We start from the raw sequence: 26,953 nt of genomic DNA, 5'->3' as shown, positions 1-26,953 counted from the left end.
GACGATACTGGCACTCTCTGGCAGGAAAAAAAGCCAATCTATCTATCAGTATTTGCTTCGTTGTTGTTACATGAACTAGCTGTGGGTTTTTTCCAAAACCGTAGTATCCGTACTACATGTCATTCTGTTGTACAAATACATGTATTTTTAACACCATCACCTTTCATCTACGCCCGCTTTGTTCATTTCTGATGTGCATGTTCGTTTTGTTTTCCGGAATTCTAAGCATCTTAAACTATTTACAAATGTCCTTATATAGAAGTAATTTCATCTAGAATAATGTCTCTTCGGTGCGTAAGGTGGAGCACCTTTGATCGATTGAAATGAACACATGTCTATATCCCTCGGTACATATACCTCCATGACTAATGATATTGTGACATATGACACTCAGTGCCGGGCTGTCAGTCATGCTCCGTGCTTGTAAATACTATGATTATCCACCATCTTGTTTTGTGGTATTTAGTCCGCTGTTAGGCGTTCACTCCGCCATATCCGCCCCTCGAATAATTCACATTGACGATCTGACTGGACCAACAGACCGTGACTCCAAACTGCGACAAGAGTCTGACTCCATCAAAAAGCGAATTGAGATAAGCAAGGATGGAGCTGTTGCACCTTGGCAAAGATATATGTTAATCCATTTATCTCAGCATTACGCCTATTTCACCACACAAAACTGTTTATTTTGTACAAAGTGTTCATTCATGTATTTATACCATGCACTTGTACATATATCACTGTACATATATCACTGTACATATGTAAACCACATGTACTAATAACTGAACACAGATGTTTATAACTAGTTGTTGTCGTTACCCCAGGTACAGCCATCTAGCTTGTGAAACAAATATCACATATTTAATAAAGAGAACCGGGTATCCGCTGATGTGAGTGTGGATCATTATATGGCATTACAGGCATCATGGTTTATTTAGTACTTCTGTTCAATTATCTGTTTGGGAAGGCATATAACAATGTTATTGTCTAAATCGATTGTAAGCTTACTCTCTTTCCTGCCTTTCACGGAACGGTATTCAATAACTCCAATAAGGTGATGGAAAGACTACTGTCACATTTCAGATAGATAACTACAGGAATAGAATTGTTTGTGGATATGTTTTTAACAAAATGTGTTGAAAATTACTTACCCTATTTCTTGTAGTGTAAATTCAGCAAACTCGTTTCTGGGGTTCATTTCCAAGCCGAGTGTCTATGACTGCTTCTGCAGTGATGTTTTCTTTATGTGTCGTGTAACTTTTGATGTTTATGTGTCGTGTAATTTGAGATGTTTATGTGCAGAATATATTTCCGTACAAACACTTGTAGTTCCAGTTGCATGGTTATTTCTTACATTAGGATATTCAGATATGTACACATTGCCTTGTTTGGTTATTTCTTAAATGTGGATATTCAGATATGTACACATTGCCTTGTTTTGATCGGTTGTCATTGTGGGTATTTCGCGCCTATACTAATCTGAGGGCTTAGCAATATTCTTCCGTTACGTTTGCACATTCTATGTAAATATTTGATAACTGTATTCAACTGTTTACATGTATAATTATTAACTAAACTATTCACCACAAGGTAACTGTTTGCACTGAGTTTTTTCATGATATTCAAACACAAATATTTATCATCCTGAATTTGTGTACGGGTGTTGTGTTTGTATGCGTTTTGTGTTTTGTGTGTTTGATCCTTCGGGTTTTTTATCGCAAAGTGAGCAGCCATTTCTATAAGTTATACATTCTTCCAACTACAGGTATTTCATGCATGCATTTTACTTCCAATCTGCCTAAGTGCATAAACTGGACACTTTGTTTATGTCAGCTGATCACGTACAGGGCAGGGGCCGTCTTCCTTAGCACTCGAAACCATCGTGGTTGTGGTCAACGTGGACAGGGTCGGCAGTGCAATGCTGATTGTGAAGTCGAAGATTTCGCCAGGTGTTCTGAAAAAAGTTTAGTCGTTGTAGTTAGTCAAGCACAACTGCCGTTGACCTGTGTTGTAGGTTGCTGAATGTAGGTTCATGACTTAAACAGGTTGACAGATTATTTCTATGACACTGTCATCATCTTATGTCTGTTATTAGATGATGTATCTCCCAGGTTGATCTCTGCCATACGGTGAGGGGTCAAGACACGTGGTACTTAATTGAAATCGTCTGCACGGAAATATTTCATGCTATATTTTCATGGAAAGGTACAAACCAAACCCATCGCGGAATTTATTTTAATGTGTGTTGTTTTCAGTGTCAGAAGGACACGGTTCATCTTGATGTTGTTTCTTCGTAACCACTAAAGTTATGCCTCTTGTGTTGCTGACATCAACCTTTAGGCCGACTACCCGTGAAGATCCGGGGTAGAATAGGTCTTCAGCAACCCATGCTTGCCACAAAAGACGACTATGCTTGTCATAAGAGGCGACTGACGGGGTCGGGTGGTCAGGCTCGCTGACTTGGTTGACACATGTCGTCGGTTCCCAATTGCGCAGATCGATGCTCATGCTGTTGATCACTGGATTGTCTGGTCCAGATTCGATTATTTACAGACCGCCGCCATATAGCTGGAATATTGCTGAGTGTGCCGTAAAACTAAACTCACTCACTCATTCACTTTAGGCCGACAGTTAAGTGCTGTTACAGAAACTCGGCTTGTTTGTCTCTTCACTATACCTTCTGTACATCGACCTCGAATGTCTTAGTTGACTAACAGTTATCACTGAATAAAATTATGTATGAAGCTGTGTAAAAATAACTGCCTGGAGGAATTGCCAAGTCAGTTTTAAAAATGAAAATGGATGAGTATAGGTTGCTGGTGCCCCCGATATGGGACCGGAATAAAGGCAATAAGTTGTATTATTGAAGTACGAACACTCTTCCTTTTCTCTGTTAATGGGACTTGGACACAATTGATTACACTTTTAAATGATTTTGAATTTTAACATCTGTATTCACAAAAGTTTGTCAAATACGAGAATTCTTGATACAAATAATATCTTTTCAGTAAACAAAGGCCACATTCTGATTAATTGCAAGATAACAATTTTCTTATCACATCCAATTGTTAATGTCAACTGTACAACTAAGAGTTATATGTCAGTGCGTAGGCTACATCAAGTACTTTGTTGATACAGATACCCTGTCATCTCTCATCGTCATAGTTAACCAAAACTTTTCCGGCACATGGCAATGCAACTTGTGAGTTATCATTTCATCCGACGTATCAAAATATGTTTCAGAAGAACTAAATATATTATTTGAACACCTTTGAATTGAATCAATATTCTTCAATATGCATTTTGTGGACCTAGCAGTGATGACGTGGCTGAACATATGTAAACATGTAAACAAATGTACCGTTATGGTAAACTCAATACTTCCACTCAGAACATTGTTTGAAATTCGATTGTCATCTATTATCAGGGGTTTTTTGAAACAAAATCTGGATTTTCTCATACATTTTTTATAACTTTACATTATCTACAGACCCAAAGGAGGTTTCATCTGCGCAGTCGCATTAACATACTGTCATTCTCTATACTGAATATCATTAAGCTGTACATGACAGAAAGAATATTGTTTCATCGTAGTAAATTATTTAGGACAACACATATTTTGAGATCGTATATTGTGTTCTACCTACAAAGATATTTTGTTCCAAGTTTGAGAGTATATTTTCTTATCAAATTGCCGAGTCACGATGAGGACAATGCAAGGAAACCTTGGCGATAAGAATCAGCATTGTCGGAGCATGTTTTCACTCCATTATATGATATCGTTTGATCTTGCCAAATGGGGAGGTGTGAAAAGTTGGCCCACCCGAGCTCTTAACAAAACGAAACAAGTCATGCAGACAGTTGGCTCGCATTCCCTCATCACAGTGTCAAATGAAGGGAAAAATATACTCGTTAAAATTCAGATTTATTTATCATATCTTGTCTTGCATAAGCTAATAACTGCTCTCCGGTAATATACAGCTACTCATAATGTATATAAGAACACAGAGATATGCCGTGGGTGTCATTTCTGCGCATAACCTGTTGAGAAGGGGTTAACATTTTGGTTTGTTTTTTTTCTCACGAATTTCTTGCTGAGGGATGGTACGCTTCTGCACTGGCTATGTGGGAGGAGATAATGTGAACACGCTGGAATTTATTTCCCTGAGTTTTACTCAAATACATGTATAGCAAAAACAGATTTGGTCTGCGCATATACATGTAGTAATTTGAGTGTTAAAAATCAACATTAAATCTAACTGGAATTACTTTAACCCTTTGATGGTCATTTTAAAATGACTATAGTCTCTCGTAATTTAAATTCATAACAACATATTTTTAAAGGCCGCGAATGTTCTTCTCAGTCGTTCCTATGGACACTTGCGTGCGTGACTCGACTCGTGATATACGACAGATACCGGAGCGTAACAGACACTGAAGCGGACACGTGCCTGTCAGACTCTAACGTGATGGACAGACTCTATGGGCGGACACGTGCGTTTCAGACTCTAACGTGATGAACGACAAGCACTATAGAGGGCACGTGCTATTCGGGCTCTAAACTTATAAACGACAGACACTATGGGCGGACACATGCGTTTCAGGCTCTAAACTGATAAACGACAGACACTATGGGCGGACACATGCGTTTCAGGCTGTAACGTGATGAACGACAAGCACTATAGAGGGCACGTGCTATTCGGGCTTTAAACTTATAAACGACAGACACTATGGGCGGACACATGCGTTTCAGGCTCTAACGTGATGAACGACAAGCACTATAGAGGGCACGTGCTATTCGGGCTCTAAACTTATAAACGACAGACACTATGGGCGGACACATGCGTTTCAGACTCTAACGTGATGAACGACAAGCACTATAGAGGGCACGTGCTATTCGGGCTCTAAACTTATAAACGACAGACACTATGGGCGGACACATGCGTTTCAGGCTCTAAACTGATAAACAGACTACAAATCTAGCGGCGTATAGAGCGTCGTCGGCATCTCAAAACAGGAGATACAGGAAGTGGCGGCATCCCTCACCTCTGATACATCTTCTGATACATCTTCTGATACATCTGTATGTTTTCGTATGTTTGTTGTTTAACACTGAAGTCACTAATATACCACCTGTACGATGCCAGTGGTCAGTAATCGAGACAGATAACCCAGTGAGTTACATCATGAGCATCGCCCCATGTAATTAGATCGCTGTATTCTTAATATTTATGTTTCAGTGAAAATAGATCCCTGTATTGGTCGTGACAACTGTTGACATATGTAGAGAGAGGCGTATACAGCCCTCCCTCCTCATTTGCAAGGGTATATATTGATCTGTTTAGCCTCGCCCGTCATACATGTGACAAGTCATGCGTGGATTAATTTAAGGACTTGCTTCATATTTATTAGCATTGTATTTTACCATATTTATTTCATTGTAATATTGTCATAAATGAATTTTATTATTTGCAATGGGTCTTATGGGGATATGATATTATTAGTTAATTCAAAAAACACTCAACTGCGTATAGTATGTCCACAGATATGATTGATCTATATCAAGTTTTGGTAATATATCTACTTAAATTTACATTTAATTAATCGAAGCCTGATAATACATTTCACTTGATATAATATATTATTTTACTTGTACTGTAATATATTATTTTGCTTGTACTGTATGGGAACAAGTATTATTGGCTTTATTGTATCTAATTTTGTAGGGAGCTCTTTGTACTGATTGCCGGTAGGATGGGACATTTCAATAAACCAGTGCACGCTTGTAGAAAATACACATGTTCATTTAATCATTTATTGCTTTTATGCTTCTGTACAAATCCCATCTGTGAATCTCACGTCACCTGAGTCATCCGATTATCGCAGAAATAACCATCCCTTGCAATGCTTAGTTAGATTGGAATATCCAGAGCTGTAAACCATTTCCTCAGAAACATGTTTCCTACGAATGTGCGCCACGATTTATTTTTCATTTTGATTATCATTGTAATATCTATTGAATCACAGTTCATTGTGTCGTAATGTGCTGTACAATAAACATTATACATGTCAGAGTCGTTTTGATATCCCACAGTCATACGCTATGGCGTCAGAGGCTGTTGAGTGAAACTCAGATCTCACGTTGTCAGTCATGTGTCGTCCTTATCAACTCTGGGCAGTTCGTGTTTAAATGTGCATGAAAATATTCTGGTTAAATTGTTCAGAATCTGTTCATAGAATGTTTTAGTAGTTACAGTAGCTAGTAGTGGATATATATGGGAAGATACCATCAGTGGAATACCTGTTTTTTTAGGTCCGTGCAAAATGCCGTGTCAGGTGCAGGTCCTGAAACCGAATAATTATGTTTGACCCAAAATAGGTACATGGATAGATCTAGCAGTTCCGTGGTACCTTTAGATAGTTAGAAAGGTTTTTAAAACATTGAACATCTTTTTTTAGTTTCAATGGCAACAACTTTGACTTGGGTTAAATTTGGGGCAGTGCTCGCTTCCTGAGATCATACCGAAAACTTTGTGCAATTTCATCAAACTAAATTTGATATATTTTGGGGTGATATGGTGCCGATTGATAGTTTGTCTTTTGTTAGAATAAAACAGAGTATCCGCAGCTATAACTTTATTAATGAGAGTAGTGCTCTTTTTCAGAGCAGGTCACACCATACGATATATATTCACCAACCTGGAAAATAGGTAGGTCTAGTGTTAAACTGGCGCCTTTAATAATTTGGATTAATTTCAAAAGAAAATATTGTTCAAGTTTCCATAGCATCAAGTTTCATATATCTTTTATACGACCAGCATTTATCACTGTGGGCAATATCGAAGAGTTTGTCGCCATGTAGCTGGAATATTGCTGAGTACAGCGTAAAACTAAACTCACTAAAACTCGAAGAGTTTGTCCTCTTGTCTTGTATACTTTATCGCTGACTCAAACAGTTCAGAACATTTAAAGTACATTTTAGAAAGTATTCTCCTTGACGCCATGGTCGTATCGGCAGCACGACAATCATGGTCTAATGGATCAAATGCATATAAGGAACTAACAGAATATAGAATGTTAATGGAAGAATTTAATATCTTTTACCAGATCATTTCTTATTTTGTCAATCTTCCTATCGTTTTAAACTTTACTCGATGCAGTTTGGTTTACAGATGAACGAAGGAATTCATGTGCATTTATCTACAAGACAATGTCTATAAATTTGTTTATTTCAACCTGTTTCATTAACTAATTTCTTTGATTTTAAAAAGAAATGCGTCGCAATTTACATCAGTCATATGTTTTATTCTGTTTTATTTATAACTGTCAAACAATTATTCCGATCTCCCATGTGCACGGTGCTCGACATTTAAACAGTAACGGGTTGATATGGTGGTGTATGAATATTTCAACATTCTTTAAGTACCTTCATTGCATCCATCCATCTACCAAGCAGCAAATATGGCCATGTGTTGTATTTGGTACCCGGAGACCTGCTACATCTAGCGTTTGATGTCAGCTGATGAACCGTGAACCTACTGAGACATCTTGAACTTCTTACTGAACAATTAACTCCGGAATCTAATTAGAATGAAGACGGTGCCATCCCGGTGGTCGGTGGTATAGAAATATTGTCAGTCATAAATCTAAATAATTACACATCACCTCTCAAACTGCATAGCATCCACAGACTTCAGTGTAATTATAGCGTAGATAATCATGGTGTTGTTGAATAATTCATTGAGGAGAAATAAGTAACGGGAACAACTTTGTTAAAACTGTAAGTTGATACAAACACATAGGTGATCTTGTGAATAAAACAGCGCCATCGTTGTTTAGTATTTGACAATAGTTGAATGACCTGAAACCAATTAAATTTTAGTAAATAGGTCAGGTTATCATATGTTTACCAACAGTTCATTTTTGAAAACTGAATGGTTGTCGAAACTATGCAACATCATAGAATAAATTTGTATTATATCCTCCGCCATAATACATAGTCACAAGTATTTGTGGACTATGTATTCCGTGTTAGTATCATCAAATATTAACTGCTTATTAACAGATTTCATGAATGTCTCAACATAATAACTCATACTATGTTTTTCGCATACACATCAAATCTGACTCGCAGCTGGGTGTCTTTTATTTCCATCCTTCAAAGAGAGGTTTTAATAGAACTAGGTTCATATACGTTTCAAAAAGTTGAACAAAAAGTGCTTCATGGAATTGTGTTGAATGTTGTGTTACCTGCAGGTAGAAGCAGCAGGGTGGATGTTAGACATTATTACTCAACTCAACCTAAGTCAGTCTGAAGACTATGTGTGTCAGTAATCCAAGGTCGTGAACTTCAGAAACACAGTTTCAGTAAATGTTCAAACAGTTAATATTTTATGATAACTTGACAGGATAATCATTCTCATTTCATTCCAACTGAAAGTACAGATTACCCACCCATGCGTTTCTACACTGAAGTCGTTCCTTTACAGCATATTATGTGACGGGCAATTACAATTCATGCTCCAATAAGCTTCAATGAGCGGACCATTTGCCATTCTTCTCACTCCTGGAATAGACAATCAGAGGTGTATGTCGGTAGACTATAATTTCATGATTTCTTTTTCAAATAAGTAAACTCACATAGTTAATATCCTTCATTTCGTATATATGTAGAAGGGGTCGGTAAGTGGTAGATAACATTTGCCTGTAATAGGTTCCAGAGTTCAGGCACTCAAATAATATCGCAGTCTGCCATGCTAGGTGTATTATTCCATGACGTGAACACTTGATATATAAATAGTACATATTCAAACTAAATAGCTGGTTTCAATTCCTAAAGCGAAATAAGGGAATTCACAATAATACGTGCAATTAGCATAAATAATAAACAAAAGCACAACATGTAATATTGACAAGTTTGTGAGGAACATGTGCAACGCGCAAATCATTGGACGGTCGCTCTACCATCACACTGATTCACCTGAGTGTAATTTCATAAATCACAACATTTCACGGTAATAGCTTTATTTACTGATCGTCGTTTGCCAAATCATATTTGAACTTAACATTTTATCAAATACTTCTAAACTGTTTGTACACTGATAAGGTGGCTTGTTATCTCATGTGATACTCCGATTTTTTGCTTTATACAAATTTAAACATTCGGTTACGCTTTGATGACTAAATACACGTACATGTTTTTTTTATTTTGTTTCCACGAAATCAGTTGACGATTCACTGATTTTGATGAAGAATTCATCATTTTGATAAATGTTGTTTGTGGGTTCTTTTTTATTCCCAATTCGTCTGCCTGTATATATAGTATGGGTCTCAAACAGCCATCGCCCTGGTCTATAAGCTTATGTACGGTAATATATAATATAAGCTTATGTACGGTAATATATAATATAAGCTAATGTACCAACATGCTCTCAACTATTGCACTCTGTCAAAGTTTCCAGACACATGACACAAATACTTTTGTTAATGCGAAGCCAACAAGGGTTTTTCATGTGATAGCACTCATTAGCGTTACTTGGAAATCTGGAACAGGTTCTTTAATTGTAAGGTTGAGAGTTCAGTGGCGATCATCACGATCAATATTATAGTTACATTGTCAAAATACTGTTACCAAGTACTGGTGTAATCATTGCATGTATGTTACACTGATAGTTACATTGTCAAAATACTGTTACCAAGTACTGGTGTAATCATTGCATGTATGTTACACTGATAGTTACATTGTCAAAATACTGTATACTGTTACCAAGTACTGGTGTAATCATTGCATGTATGTTACACTGATAGTTACATTGTCAAAATACTGTATACTGTTACCAAGTACTGGTGTAATCATTGCATGTATGTTACACTGATAGTTACATTGTCAAAATACTGTTACTGTTACCAAGTACTGGTGTAATCATTGCATGTATGTTACACTGATAGTTACATTGTCAAAATACTGTATACTGTTACCAAGTACTGGTGTAATCATTGCATGTATGTTACACTGATAGTTACATTGTCAAAAATACTGTATACTGTTACCAAGTACTGGTGTAATCATTGCATGTATGTTACACTGATAGTTACATTGTCAAAATATTGTATACTGTTACCAAACTGGTGTAATCATTGCATGTGTGAATCATTGTCATGTATACTGTTGTTGGTGTAATCTGATGTATGTTATAGTTACATTGTCAAAATACTGTTACCAAGTACTGGTGTAATCATTGCATGTATGTTACACTGATAGTTACATTGTCAAAATACTGTATACTGTTGCCAAGTACTGGTGTAATCATTGCATGTATGTTACACTGATAGTTACATTGTCAAAATACTGTATACTGTTACCAAGTACTGGTGTAATCATTGCATGTATGTTACACTGATAGTTACATTGTCAAAATACTGTATACTGTTACCAAGTACTGGTGTAATCATTGCATGTATGTTACACTGATAGTTACATTGTCAAAATACTGTTACCAAGTACTGGTGTAATCATTGCATGTATGTTACACTGATAGTTACATTGTCAAAATACTGTATACTGTTACCAAGTACTGGTGTAATCATTGCATGTATGTTACACTGATAGTTACATTGTCAAATAATACTGTTACCAAGTACTGGTGTAATCATTGTATGTATGTTACACCGATGCTTAGATTCTCAAATAAAACTGTCTTTTCTTCACCTTACTATGTTTCTACAACGGTTAATTTGTAACAGGTCTTGATATCGCCCGACTATAAACTATGCAGAAATCAGATAAACGTTTCCGTTTATTGAGCACATTATTGATAACTACACAATTTATACATTGTCAGTGCAAAAGAATACCCTTTCTTGACTAGCCTCGGATTCCACTTCGTTTAAAGGGCAGATATAAATAATGGTATGTTTTCAGTAATAACTAATGTCAGCAATAAGCTGTACAAGATGCGTGCTCACTGCACCTGTAATGAAGATGTTGACAAGAGTGGTTATAGTTGAACTGCTCTTCGTTCGTCCGCACAATTCAACTATCATACAACACACAACGATTGCAGATTGTCGGTAACAAAACCAAAATAACGACAACGTAATCGTCCAATATGTTGCCATGGCGACCGTTGTTGTTCTCATGACATGCACGTGCATTTCAGTGAAATGTTAATCGATCGCTTCTACCTCACAGCTGGGGGTACATAGTTAGGAGAGGTAAAACTAGAAACAACTTCAGTCCCGTCCGGACATGTCTGAAGCCCTCTGTCTGCCGCCGCGGCCTGAATCAGATAAGCATCTTGTGACACCTGGGATATAGCGGGTATGCCGCCGCATACAGCGGTTACGTCCCTTTGACGGATGTTTTCATATCGTCTAGACAATGGAGACATTAGCCCACGTGCATGATCATGTATTTTCTCATATATCACTAATTTAATGATCATATATGCAGCCAATGGTGTACGATGTCGTGTGACTAACTCCACCCTTCTTTGAAGGTTATGTTTCAGTATTATATTTACCTCATGTATTACCAGCTTTGAGAGACATAAAAAGTTGGTGTACAAAGAATCAAGGCCTTTATTACAGTTACACAACCGACGTTTCGGTTCTGACATGGTTTGATAACAGTTTGCGATACTACAGCGACACGTTGCTCCTAATTGGGATAAAGCAGTAGTTCATCTATATGTCTCATATTACTTCAAATATTTTAATCTTTGAAATTCGTAGAAATGCGAAACATATTTCCTATTTACCTGATAACAGATACACTATATCTGTGTATCTGTGCGTGAGAGCAATCAGAGGTAATGTCGCCATAGATCCGAGGCTAGTTTATGATTACACTGCAAATATCTTCTTATACGTTAACGGTGTGCCACCATGTACCGTCACATATATTCACGATAGACTGCAGTATATTACAGGTGGTATGCTAGGCATTGCTTCAATGGTGTGTTCTTATAGGTTAACAGTGTGCCACCATGTACCGTCACATATACTCACGATAGACTGCAGTATATTACAGGTGGTATGCTAGGCATTGCTTCAATGGTGTGTTCTTATAGGTTAACGGTTTGCCACCATGTACCGTCACATATATTCACGATAGACTGCAGTATATTACAGGTGGTATGCTAGGCATTGCTTCAATGGTGTGTTCTTATAGGTTAACGGTTTGCCACCATGTACCGTCACATATACTCACGATAGACTGCAGTATATTACAGGTGGTATGCTAGGCATTGCTTCAATGGTGTGTTCTTCGCTGTATTAATTATTTTCGATTCTCTCTAAAGACATATATTTAAGTCATCATAACAAAGAAAAATTGTGATCACGTTTTGGATGCCATCATTTTCGTTTTTAAAGCCCCGATTTGGCCATGCTTCTTGAACAACAGCGACTACAAGTGTCTATGGAACTAACTACGTGTTACAGGTTAAAGGGGGGACAGAGACAGTAACATGGAAGAAGGGGGAATTATTCAGTGAAATATAAACAACTAGTTTGAAGTCATTTAATTATTATACCAGATGAGGAGGTCAGGAACTGTTCCATAAAACTGGGGTTGGCATTGTACAATACAGCCTCAGACTAAGCCAAGCTCATCCCTGTAATAGCTGACCAGTTCTGTGTTCGGACGATAGGCTCCTGGGACTATCGGATGGTGTACAGTGTTTATAGTATGTAATTGGTGGAAGTAGCACTTCTGTAGCTAAGACGTGGGACCGGAACTCTTGTAATACAAGTTAAACTAATAACACTACATGTCAGTTTACCTCACCCTCGATACTGTCGAGTAACATGGTGGACACATGTTGAATATATATCCTAACCATGTAGCACATTGAGCGGTTCACGAGAACACAGTGAGTTTAGCGTTACATCGGTATTATTTCTGTCATGTAGCTGACTACACAGATATACCACAAGTACTGGCCTACACACGCTTGACGCGCTGTGTTACATCTGTTACATGTTACATGTGTTATCATGCTCTGTAGCTCACCTTACATCCACCCTGACCTCATGCTGTGACATCTCAGTCACACGTCTGTATATGTGTCATGTCTCAATATGTCTCACGTCTATAATATTTCGTCTCATGTCTACATATATTCCGCTTCAAACCAATCTATATATTTCTCTAACGTTTACATACATCTTGTCTGAAGTACATGCACATCTCTCGTGTATGCAGATAATCAGCTGAGGAGGATGAAGACACAAATCCCACGGGCTCCTAAATGGGTACCTTGAGTATGATGCCAAGACCCATACACACAATAACCCGTGGGGCAACCCGACGTAATGTGTGTGCAACCCGCCATGGTTGTAATTAGAACGCTCTTCAATATACATTTGCCTCATACATAACTGTCAGTCAGCTTTGATATTATGTCAATTTTAAGCAACGATATTGATAACAAAACTGGAAAATCGTGATAGACTGGGCGTTACCCAGATTAACACATACCCTATCCTCCCCTAACCCCCAGTCATCTACAGCTTCCACCCATGCACCTGTAATGATTGCTACACTTACCTGCTGAAAGGAATTTACCTGTAATTAACGGGGTATGAAACGAGGGTAGAACGAGTTTGGCAAGAGGTTGAGACAGGTCGTTAGGTAGACACCTCCTTGACAACACCCAAACCTGTCTAGATGCTGTTTCATGAGCACTCTCAAGACGCTTGGGACAAGCCACCCCTCTGGTGACGGGGATCATTAGTTCCGCCTGGGTTAAAACTCTGGGGCCGGACGACACAGCAAACCGCCCTAACAGTTAGTGTAGCTGGTGTTCAAAACCTGTAGCACTTGTTCCATATATGATATCTATACAACTGGGAAGTCCTTGTGTATTCAGAATTTAATTCTGTTGAATACATTATTGTCATACATATAATACTCCTAGCGGAACATGTTGTAAGATAGTGCCATAATGACCATAAACAATATAGTATGTGCCCATTGTTGCCCACATTCAGTTTGTCCATGGTCAGTTTGGGTGCACCTCCAGCTGTTTTCAAATTTTGAATTAAACGATATTTTCAGTTCCGCTGCCTGCTGCCATTAAGTAATTGTTATGTTTCGTAATATTGTTTATTTTAAAGAGAACTAGAATACAATCGGTTGGAATTCCGTTTGTTGTTCAGTTGGACCACTTTGAAATTCGAGCGTCCGCACTGTACTTTTAAACGTTAAATGTTTTCCTGTGTAATCAGCTGAGTCACAACCTGTGAAAAGGGATATGTATGTGGTTCCACTGACCAATCAGCTGGCCGGGCGTGGCGACCAATGTCGGCTATGTGGTGCCAAGAAAACGTAAAGAATTTTTTGGAATCTGTAAACGAGAAGATCCCATAAATATCCTGGGTTAACCTTCGCATTGTGCCTTGATCCCGGGTAGGCTTGGGTTTCAGAATGAGGTGCATCCTTTCCAGTACCGTATACATCAGGTCAGAATCGAGCAGAGACAGTCTGACTTAACCTGGCGGTTGACCTGATGTGTGGTGGCATACATGTACGGGTAGGCGGACCTACACTCAGGGAAGTGTCAGGGATCCTTTGGAGGAAGCGGGTATGTCATCGGGTAGATGGATATGTACTCGGGTAGGTTGGTATATGCCTGGGTGTGTGTATGCCCAGTAGTTGTATATGTATTACTCGAGTACGTTGGCTTTGTTAGATGGGTATGTTCTCGAGTAAATAGATGTACTTGGATAAGTGTCAGTGCTCTCGGGTAGGTGGGTGTTTACTGGGATAAGTGTCCATGTTCTCGGGTAGGTGGGTGTACTGTGATAAGTGTCAATGATCTTGGGAAGGTTGGTATACAATTGGTTAGTCAGATATATTCTTTGGGAGTGTTGAGAAAGTTTCCTGGTATCTGGGAATCTGTATGTAACCGACTATTAGCTTAGTAAATGGGTTTGCATAAAGGAGAAGGCATTTATTACAATTAGTACGGTACTGCTTTTGTATCCTCTTGGCTTTACTGCCGCTAAAAGGTCCAAGTTAAAGCACGATTTAGCGTAGGCGTAATATTATCTTTCTTTACGCATATTCTTTTTTGAAATGCCTTTTTCAGTTTTATTCGACTCTACTTAACGGTACTTGAGAGTTCTGTGAAATCTTTGGCATTACAGAATTACAGTTAATGACAGTTTCTACTATTATTTATTCTGTTAAAGCTAACCATTGGAATATAATACCCTTTACCCCAAACCGAAGTTGATGATGTCTGCTATGTTTCGATGGCTGGTTGTAAAGTTCTGAGCCTAACTACGAAGAATCTAAAGTACATCGATCACACCTTGCACGAGTGAGGTAGCATACTTTCCATGCTTGCTGCATCAACACGCCTACCATGTGTGTCTGGCCGGTGTACTCTTGCCTCAACACGCCTACCATGTGTGTCTGGTAGGTGTACTCTCGCCTCAACACGCCTACCATGTGTGTCCGGCCGGTGTACTCTTGCCTCAACACGCCTACCATGTGTGTCTGGTAGGTGTACTCTCGCCTCAACACGCCTACCATGTGTGTCCGGCCAGTGTACTCTCGCCTCAACACGCCTACCATGTGTGTCTGGTAGGTGTACTCGCGCCTCAACACGCCTACCATGTGTGTCCGGCCGGTGTACTCTCGCCTCAACACGCCTACCATGTGTGTCTGGCCAGTGTACTCTCGCCTCAACACGCCTACCATGTGTGTCTGGCCAGTGTACTCTCGTCTCAACACGCCTACCATGTGTGTCTGGCCGGTGTACTCTTGCCTCAACACGCCTACCATGTGTGTCCGGCCGGTGTACTCTCGCCTCAACACGCCTACCATGTGTGTCTGGTAGGTGTACTCTCGCCTCAACACGCCTACCATGTGTGTCCAGCCAGTGTACTCGCGCCTCAACACGCCTACCATGTGTGTCTGGCCAGTGTACTCGCGCCTCAACACGCCTACCATGTGTGTCCAGCCAGTGTACTCTCGCCTCAACACGCCTACCATGTGTGTCTGGCCAGTGTACTCGCGCCTCAACACGCCTACCATGTGTGTCCAGCCAGTGTACTCTCGCCTCAATACGCCTACAATGTGTGTCTGGCCAGTGTACTCTCGCCTCAACACGCCTACAATGTGTGTCTGGCCAGTGTACTCACGCCTCAACACGCCTACCATGTGTGTCCAGCCCGTGTACTCTCGCCTCAACACGCCTACCATGTGTGTCCGGCCGGTGTACTCTCGCCTCAACACGCCTACCATGTGTGTCTGGTAGGTGTACTCTCGCTTCAACACGCCTACCATGTGTGTCTGGTAGGTGTACTCTCGCCTCAACACGCCTACAATGTGTGTCTGGCCGGTGTACTCTCGCCTCAACCCGCCTACCATGTGTGTCTGGCCAGTGTACTCTCGCCTCACATCGTCATAGTTGGAGCAGTAGATATAATACATACGCGGGCTAGCTACAAATATTTTAGCCCAACTATGATGGACTATACTGATGGTGTTGGCTGCACATTATACTTCAGTATAATCCCTCTGCCCTCGGTACTGGAGTGATCGGATCCCTCTGGCATTAAAGACTTCATTTCGGTGGTGTAAAAGGTCCTTTACAGCAGAAATGACGTCCTCACCGCGCTGCCTAATCAGATCATGATATCACCTTCCAGGAGGTTGTCCACTAGAAGTATTCCTTCTTCTTTGAGAAGTGGGGCGGTGGGGTAGCCTAGTGGTTAAAGCGTTGGCTCGTCACGCCGAAGACCAGGGTTCGATTCCCCACATGGGCACAATGTGTTAAGCCCATTTCTGGTGTCCCCCGCCGTGATATTGCTGGAATATTGCTAAAAGCGGCGTAAAACTAAACTCAGTCAGTCAGTCTTTGAGAAGTGTTCCTGTGGAATCAAAGTGGCCATCGTCTCCAGGTCATTTGCATTCATCGGAGACGGAGACGTTGGACTGTTTCCAATCCTGTATTTAGTCTCTAGTCTGCGTCACCATGGGTTAAGAACCACTCAACCTTCTTCAAAACTACGTCATTTATAACGACAGAAGATGGATCTGGAGCGTCAGGAGCCTTGAAACCCAGCATAATGTAATCTTTGTTATGCTGAAACCTCAGAAGGATCTAATCTCTCTCTCTTGAGAGATGCATACTTCATTTCAGCTGAAATACATCTAGACTGTGACTGCCAGCTTTGTCCATTTTCATCAACAGAGAATACCTGGTCCGTGCAGGTGGTGTAAGCATGGAATTGTACTTAATGCTGGTAGAGTGGGCTATACCGATATCTTGGTTAGCATCAAGACTTTTCTCGTATAAGCTTGCGGGGATGATGATGATGATGATGATGATGGTGATCAAGGAAAATATGTTGATATGAATTGGTGGTGATGTTATTTTCATTATAATTGCATTTGTTTGGTTTTAATCAGGACTAGTTATGGATGATGATGATGATGATGATGATGATGTTGACGACGACGACGACGACGACGATAACTATGATAATGATGTTGATGTTGACGACGACGATGATTATGATGATGTTGGTGACTACGACGACGATGATGATGATGACGGACGTTGACGAAGACTACGAAGCATCACAGTAGGCCTATCCAGTATCCAGTTATAAAGGGTTTATTAATCACCACCCCCTCTCGGTGATGAGAGGTCTGGCGGGGCGGGTGTTTATCTACAGCCATCTCGTCAATATCAATATTCGCGCCATCATACCACGCTTTTCGACTGCCATATTGTTCCGTCTGATTGGGACTTGTCTCATGTCGATTTAATGTCCAACTTGAAAGTTCTGACATATCGTTTGATCGGGAAATTAGCCATGTGGTGTTCTTTGTTAATATCTACACCAGTGATTAGTAGCACCTGGTGCCTTAAGCACACGTGTTGATTTCCGTCGCTTGATTTATGAGGCTTTGAAATTCGATTATTGATTTCATTCCTGGCAAAGGTGTTGATATAACACTGAGAGAACAGCAAAAAGCTTGCAGTGGAAAGACAGCATACTTCATTTAACAGTGACCATGATTGTTAAAGTTGTATATACACTGTTGTGTCTCATGTTCTCCACATACACCTCTTTATGTTCTATCCAGTACAGAATCTGTCTTAAGTAACCCATGCTTGTCGTACGAAAAGGGACCGGGTGGTCAGGTTCGTGACTTGGTGGACACAGGTCATCAGATCCTAATTGTTCAATAGTCAGTCACTCGGTTGTCTCGGTTATGTACAGATGGAAGTCATATAGCTGGAGTATTACTGAATGCGATGTTAAACAACAAACATGTTTATGAGCGTTTGCCGGAAGACCGAGATCGGTGGTTCTGTTCCCCGGCCGTGTCATACCCAACTATTGTTACCCATTCTGGCAGGGGCTATAACAAGGGCTATTCGGAGTCTGTATACTGCGAATATATTCTCAGTAAAGTGCCGATTCTAGTACCTAGTTGGTTTGAGTCGAACCCACACACTCATAGTCAGGCACCTGATCGCCAGCACACAAAGTCAGCCATCTAACCCGCTCAGCCACCGTCACTTCCACAAAAATGGAAGTCGGATAACTGGCAGTCTTGACCATGGTCTTTGTGAACCCCTCTTATAAGTGTCAGTTGGAACGGCTCCCACGACCGAAAGCTGTGGTGCATATAGCTACTGACACACGGTGAACTATTGCTGTTTTACTAACAGTTATGGAAGTTTATAACTGTAGAATAAACATGGGTCCGATGCCAGCAGGATACACGTACGTTGTACATGTGTGTTTGATTCATCTTCATGGTTTTGAGAACGAAATATATTTGCAACGGCGTCCTTGTACGTGGGTGTGAGCTGTTGTTCGCTGCGAGTTACACAAATATGTAGGGCTGCAGGTTTTAAAGAGGCGCTTGGGGATAACTACCCTTTCAAATTGTGTTACTTCTGCCTGAGAACATGTATAAGACCCTCCCTCTCGCAAGGTGTGTTGGTCGGTGTAGTTTTTGTGACGCATTGTTTATAATGCATCCGGGTGTGAAACCATCATGTATATTGTAGACAACCTCCTACATTGTCATAGGACAGCCGCTCCCATTCCTCCACCCAGGGGGTGTCAGGGGGGCTTCTGTACACTATATGCTATATGTTACATGATCCTTGATTTCTTTTTCGAACGGTACAAGGACGCTTGAGGTATGTTGTCGTGTCACAGATCTGCCACGCGTAGCTCCCTACCAACAGAATATCCTCCATATACAGACCTGTGTTACACGTAACTCATGACCACATTGTCACGTGGCTGTTTAATATGTGAGTGATTTTCTGCAGAATCCTACAGGTATCCTACATGTATCTTACAGGTATCCTACAGGTATCTTACAGGTATCCTACATGTATCTTACAGATATCCTACATATATCCTACATATATCTTACAGGTATCCTACAGGTATCTTACAGGTATCCTACATGTATCTTACAGATATCCTACATGTATCTTACAGGTATCTTACATGTATCCTACAAGTATCTTACAGATATCCTACATGTATCTTACAGGTATCCTACAAGTATCCTCCAGGTATCCTACATGTATCTTACAGGTATCCTACAAGTATCTTACAGGTATCCTACAAGTATCTTTCAGATATCCTACATGTATCTTACAGGCATCTTACAGGTATCCTACAAGTATCTTACAGGTATCCTACATGTATCTTACAGATATCCTACAGGTATCTTACAGGTATCTTACAGGTATCCTACAAGTATCTTGCAGGTATCCTACATGTATCTTACATGTATCTTACAGGTATCTTACATGTATCCTACATGTATCTTACAGGTATCCTACAAGTATCTTACAGGTATCCTACAAGTATCTTACAGATATCCTACAGGTATCTTACAGGTATCCTACAAGTATCTCACAGGTATCCTACATGTATCTTACAGATATACTACATGTATCTTACAGATATACTACATGTATCTTACAGATATCCTACATGTATCTTACAGGTATCTTACAGGTATCTTACAGGTATCCTACAAGTATCTTACAGGTATCCTACAAGTATCTTACAGGTATCCTACACGTATATTAAAGGTATCCTACTAGTATCTTACAGGTATCTTACAAATATCTTACAGGTATCCTACAAGTATCCTACAAGTATCTTACAGGTATCCTACATGTATCTTACAGGTATCCTACAAGTATCTTACAGGTATCCTACAAGTATCTTACAGATATCCTACATGTATCTTACAGGCATCTTACAGGTATCCTACAAGTATCTTACAGGTATCCTACATGTATCTTACAGATATCCTACATGTATCTTACAGGTATCTTACAGGTATCTTACAGGTATCTTAAGGGGAATCTTACATGTATCCTACATGTATCTTACAGGTATCCTACAAGTATCTTACAGGTATCCTACTAGTATCTTACAGGTATCTTACAGGTATCCTACATGTATCTTACAGGTATCCTACAAGTATCTTATAGGTATCCTACACGTATATTTAAGGTTTCCTACTTGTATCTTACAGGTATCTTACAAGTATCTTACAGGTATCCTACAGGTATCTTACAGGTATCTTACAGGTATCCTACAGGTATCTTACAGGTATCCTACAAGTATCTTGCAGGTATCTTACAGGTATCCTACAAGTATCTTACAGGTATCCTACATGTATCTTACAGATATGGGGCGGTGGGGTAGCCTAGTGGTTAAAGCGTTGGCTCGTCACGCCGAAGACCCGGGTTCGATTCCCCACATGGGCACAATGTGTTAAGCCCATTTCTGGTGTCCCCCGCCGTGATATTGCTGGAATGTTGCTAAAAGCGGCGAAAACTAAACTCAGTCAGTCAGTCAGTCTTACAGATATCCTACATGTATCTTACAGGTATCTTACAGGTATCCTACAAGTATCTTACAGATATCCTACATGTATCTTACAGGTATCTTACAGGTATCCTACATGTATCTTACAGATATCCTACATGTATCTTACAGATATCTTACATGTATCTTACAGGTATCTTACAGGTATCCTACAAGTATCTTACAGGTATCCTACAAGTATCTTACAGGTATCCTACACGTATATTAAAGGTATCCTACTAGTATCTTACAGGTATCTTACAAATATCTTACAGGTATCCTACAAGTATCTTACAGGTATCCTACAAGTATCCTACAAGTATCTTACAGGTATCCTACAAGTATCTTACAGGTATCCTACTAGTATCTTACAGGTATCCTACATTATCCTACATGTATCCTACAGTATCTTACAGGTATCTTACAGTATATTACAGGTATCTTACAGTATCCTACATGTATCCTACATTATCCTACAATGTATCCTACAGTATCCTACAATGTATCCTACAGTATCTTACATGTATCCTACAGTATCTTACATGTATCCTACAGTATCCTACATGTATCCTACAGTATCTTACAGGTATCTTACAGTATCCTACATGTATCCTACAGTACCCTACATGTATCCTACAATGTATCCTACAGTATCTTACAGGTATCCTACATTATCCTACATGTATCCTACAGTATCTTACAGGTATCTTACAGTATTCTACAGGTATCCTACATGTATCCTACAATGTATCCTACAGTATCCTACAGGTATCCTACATTACCCTACGTGTATCTTACAGGTATCCTACAGTATCCTACATGTATCCTACAGTATCCTACAGTATCCTACAGGTATCTAATAGTATCCTGCATGTATCCTACAGGTATCCTACATGTATCCTACATACAGACGTTTCGTTCTTATGATGCCGTCTTAACAGATGCCGTGACAAACCCCAAACTATAACTCAACGCAGCAAAGTGTTGCCACACCATTTAAAGGAGGAGATTTCACTACTTTCCCCATCGCGTGGACCACTCGTGAACGGCAGAATTCTGTGGGAAAAGTGAACACATCACTGAGAAAGTCAAGGACGAAAGTAAGGGACGTTATTCTAAAGGACAACGATGAAACCTTTGAATGAACAGCAGTTATTCAGCATTCGGTCGGTTGTCAATACTGCTTATTGTATGAATTAAAGAGGACCGACATTATTTTAAAATCGATCCATTGAGACAAAAATTAAAGATTATTGTGGTAAAAACAGATGTCGATAATATATTGATCAGTACATTTCAATGAATTAATGAATTAAGATACATGAATTTACTAAACAAATGGACAATGTTAAGTTTTCACGGCGCATTTTTGAGATCCCCATTCTTAAAAGTACTAGATAATATGTATCTTTCAATAATTTCAATAACCTATGTATTATTTTATTTTTAAAATTGAAACAAAGCTAAACAAAATGCTAATACCTTTGCTTGAAACAATCAAACATGTTTTTTCCATGTATACTATACACATATTCTATTAATTGTCTTTCCTTGTTAAATAAATATATAAACTTTAAATTCTAAATTCTGTTCTTGAGAGCGCTCGTATGAGACAATTCTCGATGTAAAAACTGACCTGGAACGCTAATGGTTTTGCACTTTGTCATTCTATGTAGATTGATTTACTTTATAAAACTGCAATAGTATTGATAGAAATGCGACTAAGAAGATATTGCGGTCGACATTTTCCGCTACAGGAATACTATTACATTGAGCAAGGGCTCGTCTAACCACGGCCTCTAAGTTATACGAAAGGTCAAGGACACTTCTGTAGCCTGCCGACACCATCTGCTTTTGGCCTTCCTAAATTAGCGAAAAAGTATACTGTTTCACACTTACACTTGATACAACATGTATCTAAGGCTATCGACTCCTAAGTTATGGAGATCGCTATCTCGGTTAATGTTGTTACTGACGTAAATTCTTTACTGACTTCTTGAGTGCTCGAAGGATCGATTTGAATCGTAAAGTTTAACATCATTTTTAACATAAAGCTGATTATTTAATATCTATTACAAAGTGGTCCAGCATCTTGGATGAAGATAAATAGACAAATAACAGGTGTTGAGCTGTCTTAGATTCACAAAATCTTACAATACCTTAGGCCTGTATTACGACAGTCTATGATTTCGATTACTTCACGATAATTTTAAGCCTGAAATTGTTTCGAAATCCACGTAGTTCCACAATCTCCGGACATCCCCTCCTCATCGGGCAATCAATCTGCACATTCAGCTGGTGTACTAATCTTCCACTGATTGACTTTCATGTAACCATCAAGAGACAGAGAAAGAGATTCAAGAAGCGTGGTTGCAGAGCAGGGAGAAAGATACCAAGGTCAATCAAAGTTATTACATCATTTTGTTTTCCTAAGCCAAAAACTGTACCAACAGTGAGTCCCCATAGCAACGAGTGCAACAAGAGAAAGTACAAAGTTCAAATTATGCATGTTAAATGCTCGCTCGGTACGCAACAAATCCAGTGAACTTAATGAATACATGGTGGAGCATGATATTGACATTTGTGTAATAACAGACTCGTGGTTGAAGAAAGGCGATGATACCATAATCAGAGATATGTTGCCTGATGGATACTCTTGTGTTCTACAGAACAGGGAATACAGGAAAGGTGGTGGCATCATCGTTTTATTCAAGACCCCTATCAGCGTCAAACCAACAAAAACAGACGCTAATAACTATGAATCTCTGGAGTTTTTGGATCTGTGTGTTAAAATAGGAAACACCCATATCAGGCTTGTACCAGTCTATAGGCCCCCTTCTTCACAGACATACAGAGTTTCTCAGTCAACAACACTGTCAGACCTGGCTGATTTAATTGAGGTTGTCTCCTCAACTAATCATCATCTTTTGATGGTCGGCGATTTTAACATCCATGTGAATGATACTGGAGGTTTGTTATCTGAAAACTTCACGGATATTCTGTTCGCTGCAGGACTGACGCAACATGTATCTTCACCCACACATAAGAGTGGCCTTACACTTGATCTCGTCATCACCAAGACAGATGACGTCATAGTTTCGTCAGTAGACGTCGTTGATCATGGCCTCTCTGATCACTTTAGTGTGTTTACCTCCCTTAATCTGCAGAAATCTGGACCATTACGGAAATGTGTTACATACCGAAAGACACGGGACATTGATGTCGACAGATTTGTCATTGACGTCTGTGAGTGTTTCTTGAGCAGACCAGTTTTAGATTCCACGTCAACATGTGCACACATTGTGGATAACAAGCCTACAGCATACAACGATGTATTGTCTGAAGTTCTCCAAAGAAAACTGCAAGAATTGTCATACGACCAAAATCGGTGTGGATTACTAAGGATATTCTCAAAGCAAAACATAAACGGCGTCGGGTAAAAAAGACCTGGCGAAGTACCAAACTGGAAGTTCACAGGCAAATATTCCAGCATGCTCCTATTACAGTTAATGAGCTTGTTGATAAATCCAAGTTAGCCCACATCAAAGACAGTATCAGTCAAAATAAGCACAACTGCAAATAGTTGTTTTCCCTGGTCAAGAAGTTGACTGAGGTGAAGGTGATGACTGCCGACCGAAGTGAGTCAGAATCCAAACTTCAGGCTAACACTTTGGTTGAGTTCTTTACCAACAAAGTTGACAAGATAGTGTCGGACATTACCAGACAACAATCACATCAGGACCCTTATATGTAAAATTTCATGGTTTAGGACTTTATCATTTCTACCAAATCTGTGGATCAGATTTCATTAAGCTTGTTCAGGAGGCCCCATGCCAACTTGATCCAGTGCCAACGTGGTTATTCCGTCAGTGCTTGCCGGTAGTGACGACAGCAGCATGTTCTGTGATCAACAGCTATCTTGACTCTGGTATAGTACCTCAATGTTTCAAGCAGGCACTCGTGACGCCTTTTCTCAAGAAACCGTCTCTGGATCCTCTGGAACTTAAAAACTACAGACCCGTATCAAACCTTCCTTTTCTTTCTAAAATAATGGAGAAAGTGGTCATGAAGCAACTCAATAAACATGTATCCAAACATAATATCGAGGAACCTTTTCAATCTGCCTACAGAAAATCCCATTCGACAGAAACTGCTTTACTGAGGGTGTACAATGACGTCCTCCTATCTTTGGACAGACAGGAAGTTGTTTTGCTGGTTCTGCTGGATCTGTCTGCGGCTTTTGACTCTGTGGACCATTGCATTTTGCTATCTCGCCTCAAGCACACCTTTGGCGTAGCAGGCACAGTTCTAGCTTGGTTGGAATCTTACCTTGACAAGAGATCTATGAGCGTACAGATCGACGGAGTCAGTTCTGATCCTAAGGACCTGAAGCGTGGAGTTCCACAAGGATCTGTGCTGGGTCCTGTCCTCTTTTAAAAAAAACATATTTTATTCGAAAATGAAATGGATTGGGCACAGGTTATCCAACTTAGGAACGCCCTTTCCCAGAAGTTACATATGTCATATTTACAATATGAAAACACATTGACAACATAGATTTGTGGAAGGAATTTACAAGGTATTTAAAAAGGATGTGTACAGTATATACAAGAATAAACCTATAAAAAGCTTTCAGTGACCTTAATATATCTATGTACATGTCCTGCCCTCTTTTCGATGTACATGCAGCCTCTAGGAAGTATAATTCGTCAGCATTCACTCAACTTCCACAGCTATGCAAATGATCAGCAGTTGTACATTGGCATAAAGCATAAGAGAATCCAGGATGGAGTTGACCAACTATAGATATGCATCAAGTGCATCCAGGACTGGATGTCAGCTAATGTTCTAAAGTTCAACAGTGATAAAACTGAGTTTATCGTCATAGGAACACCTCAACAGCTAAACAAAGTTGATAGCACAGACTTTTGGTGGGAACATCTTCAAAAATCTTGGAGTTGAAATGGACAAAATTATTGCTTGTCAGAAAAAGCACAGGCACTCAAAACTGCAAGAACCGCCAATTTCAAGCTCCACACCATCGGTAGAATCCGAAAATATTTCGATTCTGATACCTGCAAAACGTTGATTCATTCTTACGTCTCGTCCCATCTGGATCAGGCGTTGTCTCACATCTCCAGAGAGTTCAAATCAAAGCAGCCCACCTCATAACCCGCACTAGACTACATGAACGCATCACTCCAATTCTCAGAGAACTGCACTGGCTACCCATCAAACAGCGAATTCCGGGACATCACCGACGTTCAGGTCTATATGTTCCACCTTGTCCCACAATCTCCGGACATCCCCGACCTTCAGATCTATATGTTCCACGCAGTCCCACAATCTCCGGACATCCCTGACCTTCAGATCTATATGTTCCACGCAGTCCCACAATCTCCGGACATCCCCGACGTTCAGGTCTATATGTTCCACCTAGTTCCACAAGCTCCGGACATCCCCGACCTTCAGATCTATATGTTCCACGCAGTCCCACAATCTCCGGACATCCCTGACCTTCAGATCTATATGTTCCATGCAGTCCCACAATCTCCGGACATCCCTGACGTTCAGATCTATATGTTCCACCTAGTTCTAGAATACCTCCGGACATCCCCGACCTTCAGATCTATATGTTCCACGCAGTCCCACAATCTCCGGACATCCCCGAACTTCAGATCTATATGTTCCACGCAGTCCCACAATCTCCGGACATCCCTGACGTTCAGATCTATATGTTCCACCTAGTTCCACAATCTCCGGACATCCCCGACGCGTTCAGATCTGTATGTTCCACGTAGTTCCACAATCTCCGGACATCCCCGACGTTCAAATCTGTATGTTCCACGTCGTTCCACAATCTCCGGACATCCCCGACGTTCAGGTCTATATGTTCCACGCAGTTACACAATCTCCGGACATCCCCGACGCGTTCAGGTCTATATGTTCCACGCAGTTACACACTTTCTGGACATCCCCGACGCGTTCAGGTCTATATGTTCCACGTAGTTACACAATCTCCGGACATCCCCGACGCGTTCAGGTCTATATGTTCCACGTAGTT

At 40.1% G+C, this 26,953-nt stretch overlaps 1 protein-coding gene and 1 long non-coding RNA gene across 7 annotated transcripts in view; one reads left to right on the top strand and one right to left on the bottom strand.

Moving 5' to 3' along the window:
- LOC124277715 overlaps positions 1-13,809 on the bottom strand; it is a 61,088-nt gene extending 47,279 nt beyond the window's left edge. For 3 of the 6 annotated variants that reach the window (XR_006898902.1, XR_006898903.1, XR_006898904.1), the window contains exons 1-6: positions 13,574-13,802; positions 8,458-8,569; positions 7,800-7,864; positions 7,430-7,563; positions 6,305-6,348; positions 1,849-1,957 (exon numbers count right to left, since the gene is read on the bottom strand). This is a non-coding gene — a long non-coding RNA (uncharacterized LOC124277715). Of the gene's footprint in view, positions 1-1,402; positions 1,958-6,304; positions 6,349-7,429; positions 7,564-7,668; positions 7,865-8,457; positions 8,570-13,555 lie in introns of those variants that run through there. The other 3 variants (XR_006898905.1, XR_006898907.1, XR_006898906.1) reach the window with 3 other exon arrangements.
- A 12,267-nt stretch (positions 13,810-26,076) lies between these two features.
- On the top strand, positions 26,077-26,637 carry LOC124277699. The gene has a single exon (XM_046713428.1). The coding sequence runs from the start codon at positions 26,077-26,079 to the stop codon at positions 26,635-26,637; it is 561 nt and encodes a 186-aa protein (XP_046569384.1).
- The last annotated feature ends 316 nt before the right edge of the window (positions 26,638-26,953 follow it).

Source organism: Haliotis rubra, unplaced genomic scaffold, assembly GCF_003918875.1.
Source record: "Haliotis rubra isolate DU_JTF1 unplaced genomic scaffold, ASM391887v1 Scf226, whole genome shotgun sequence".
Classification (NCBI taxonomy): Eukaryota; Metazoa; Mollusca; class Gastropoda; order Lepetellida; family Haliotidae; genus Haliotis; species Haliotis rubra.
This window is presented reverse-complemented; position numbering and strand designations above follow the sequence as displayed.